At 43.6% G+C, this 3,603-nt stretch overlaps 1 protein-coding gene across 1 annotated transcript; it reads right to left on the reverse strand.

The window, feature by feature from the left end:
* Positions 1-358: 358 nt before the first annotated feature.
* On the reverse strand, positions 359-2,228 carry LOC308145308 (uncharacterized protein; the record flags this gene model as incomplete). Its single annotated transcript, XM_080516696.1, has 3 exons — positions 359-1,197; positions 1,845-1,878; positions 2,010-2,228. 3 exons carry the CDS (start codon positions 2,226-2,228, stop codon positions 812-814), a joined length of 639 nt encoding a protein of 212 aa, XP_080372822.1. The 3' UTR covers positions 359-811.
* Positions 2,229-3,603: the final 1,375 nt, after the last annotated feature.

A 3,603-nucleotide genomic window follows, 5' to 3' on the forward strand; every position in this document is an offset into this window, starting at 1 on the left:
ACTTCCCAGACACTCCTGTTGCAAAAGGGCAGACAATTTCCAGTAAGTTTCTGGAAACATTCCAGAAACTTTGCATGGGAAGTTAAGCTGGGGAATTTAGGAAATATTCCAAATTAAATAAGTATGTATAAATGAACTGAACTGTCACTCAGCTGACGATGCACGTGGCCACCTGAATAAAATGACTTGAGAACAGACGTACTTTCAATAACAAGTTTGAAAAGTCACTCAATGAGACAATGAAGCCCAGTTTGCTGTGTTGAGGCCTGCAGGACAGACGATCACATATTTTAACACAACAGACTAAACTTTAACTCGTAATTCATTTTACCTACAAAAGTAATTGATTTCAGGGGAGCAGAGGAAGTAAAAGGCCTGTAAAGTAACTTAAATATGTATTTTAAAAACTCTCCATTAATAAGGATTCCTCCTACAGTAAAGCAAACTGCTGACTCATCGCTTTTTTCAAGGTGACAGAAACCTGTATTGATTCACATCAGTCACAGAGGTGGAGGTAAACTGTGTTGTATTATTCATAATCATGTGTTGTCGCCACAGCTGTCCTGTTTTATTCTCATAAATTCCCGTCAATTCCCAGAAATTCCCATGGAAAGTTTCCAACTTTGAAAATTCTCAGAATTTTGCAACCCTACCAAACACCAACCTTAAAGTTCTCCATCTCACACCTTCAGTTTGTATAAGACGCCACAGCTTCGGAAACTGTCAACAGAACCAGTCTGTATCCGCTCAGACGTTGAAAGAGAACAAACTGGTGTGTATTTTTCCCAGCAGTGGCACGACTGCTCGCACGTCAGTCCACCAGGAACATCCCGACTCCCGAGCCTCGGACGTCCAGCGTCCAATTCGGTAGCCCCTGAACTGGCACAGTCACACGAGTGAGGAGCTTCTCTTTGTGCAGCGGGGTCACAGTCCAACACTTGTGCCTCACAGATTTCACATCTGACGGAAGCTGCACGTCACAGGTGAGGAGCTTCTCGCCCACTTCCACGCTGAGGAGGCCTGCACTGCAGCCGGCGGTGCAGGAGACCGCCAGGTCAATGTAGATGAAGTAGTTCCCCTCCTGCCTCGGGGTCAGCGAGTGTTGGTCTGCGTCAAAGTTGAAGCTGCTTCCAACAGACGTTCCCTCACCTTGGTGGATTGGAACGAATTGCATGGTGGAGTTATGAGCCAGTTGGTCTGGAGGAGCAGACAAACGCATTGAGTTTAGATGATGACACACACACACAATGTATTTATAACATCTGAACAATAGAATCTCACATGAGTACACCGTGTTACACAACTGATCTACTGAGGCATGGAAGCCCAGCCTGCCATCATCTTAAGCTGAGGAAAATCTCAGTGATCAAATTGATCAGTTTATCAGGAATTTATTTGTTGCTGTTGTTTGCAAGTTAATTTCATGGTTGACTCATGATCTCATAGAGACACATTCCTAATTTCAATGTACTTTGTACAAGTCTATTTTATTCTATTCTTACAATCAGTAAAAGTATTCTTTTTTTGCATTGAAATGAAAGGAAAACGACCAAAACAAGTATTCTGAACTTCCATATTAGGCAAATGCTGCATTCAGGACACCTGGTATTGATATATCACTGTCTTTAACCAATGGGCAACTACTGGTATTTTTTTAGTCATAGAACCAAATGTATAATATTTAATATCTGAAAATAACATTGTTTGTTGATAAGGATATCGGCAATTATAGAGGAGGTTGTTCGTTTCACCAAGAGCTACTTCAGACAGAAAATATCCTCATTTTTGATAAGTGTGTCTTATCAAAAATATATAAATTGATTCAGCAAACAAAAAAGACTTACTCGAATTGGTCCTCAGATAGGCAAAATTCTCTGTCTGCAAAGAGAAACGGAAAAAAAGTTGATTACATATTGTGCAGGCGAAAAAGGATCAGCACATGAAGATTTGTTTAAAAAAAAAAAAAAAAAAAGTAATCTAGTCATAAAAAGTCTCTGCGCACTGCAGACCTTGTATGTTTGCTGCGCCGCGACTCCAGGCGGAGGTCCAGCGGCGGAGGTCCAGCTCCTCTTCAGCTCCATCACCACCGTCACTCCGCACACCGTGACCGCCGTCAGCGCCACGAACAGAAAGACGATGGACAGGGTGAAGAAGCCGTCGAGGCAGCCTCTCCGGCGGCCTCTGGCCTGCAGAGACTCCGCGTCCACCGGCTCACTTTGTTGGCCCATCAATCTGCAGGAGGCGGCTCGCGCTTCGGAGAGAAGATCCACGTTCCCGAGCGCGACGAATACAAGTCGCGCAAAGAACCGCAAACTTTAGAAGTGGTCCAGCTGCGCTTGTTTGGAGTCGGCGTTATGTCCGAGGTGCTCGGTCCTCTCGCTGTCACGACGTCCGGCGAGTCTCCGGGATGAATGCGGCGACCTGCGGCAACCATGACGCCTTTTGTAGCGCGAGCCGCGCTGACGCGAACCGTACCGAGGGAAAATACGGAAATCATGGGTTTCCACACACACACACACACACACACACACACACACACACACACACACACACACACACACACACACACACACACACACACACACACACACACACACACACACACACACACACACACACACACACACACACGAGAGAGAAACTGCCGTTGCGCAAGACGCAACTCAGCCAGCGCGGTGGAAAACGAAAGGAAGACAAGAGAAACTCTGGAGCCTTAGTTTATCTCGATAAAGCGAATCTCTCTCTCTCTCTCTCTCTCTCTCTCTCTCTCTCTCTCTCTCTCTCTCTTTAATTTATTATTTTCTTTCCTTTATATTAACACCAATCCCTGAGAAAGAAAAAAAAAGCTGCCATTGGTGATAGTCCTTATGTCTGGATTATTAACCAAGAAAAGCTATAATAGCTGAGTTCATCTCTTTATAGCTGCATCTTTCCTTTGTTGGCAGAAATTGTTCTTTCCCTTTGTTACAATTTTCCCTCGCTTACCTGTCCATCTCAGTTTGTTCCCTGCAATAAACTGTCAATTATCACTATCACCTTTTCTTTTTAGAATTTGAATTTGTTTTTATGTTTTTTTTTTTTCATGAACACCCCCAAAATGAATCAATGACAATTTCTGTCGAGGCCTGTTCAGTTGTTGCGTATGCAGGTTTTATATCTCCAGCACATTGAGGACAACCAGTAATCAGAAGACAGGGTGGAGTAGTGACCAGGTAATACTGAGAAATCAGCTTGAAATGCTTCATTTTAATGGTATGTTGGTAAAGCAGCCCCACTTTTAACCATCCTCGTTGTGCAGTTTGCTCTGCAGCCTGCCTTTCTTCAACCTCACTGTGATGGCTCCCATGTTTCCATTGTTTTATTATGATTTTCAATTTATTTCAAAGTGGTATTTATTATGAGGTTTGAAGGGCCGAATGTGTCAAGGAATTAGGATTTTTGTCATCTAAAGCATATGTTGATGCCTCTTAAGTCCACTGCCTTCCACCGCAGGCGATGAATGTTCATTTTCTAAGTACAATCAAAGACGAATCCAACAAGTGAAAATACTTCAACAAGTCAATCGGGACAGACTAGTTACTGTCGCCTCTCACAATCCCGGCA

Source organism: Blennius ocellaris, assembly GCF_963422515.1.
Source record: "Blennius ocellaris genome assembly, chromosome: 3".
Classification (NCBI taxonomy): Eukaryota; Metazoa; Chordata; class Actinopteri; order Blenniiformes; family Blenniidae; genus Blennius; species Blennius ocellaris.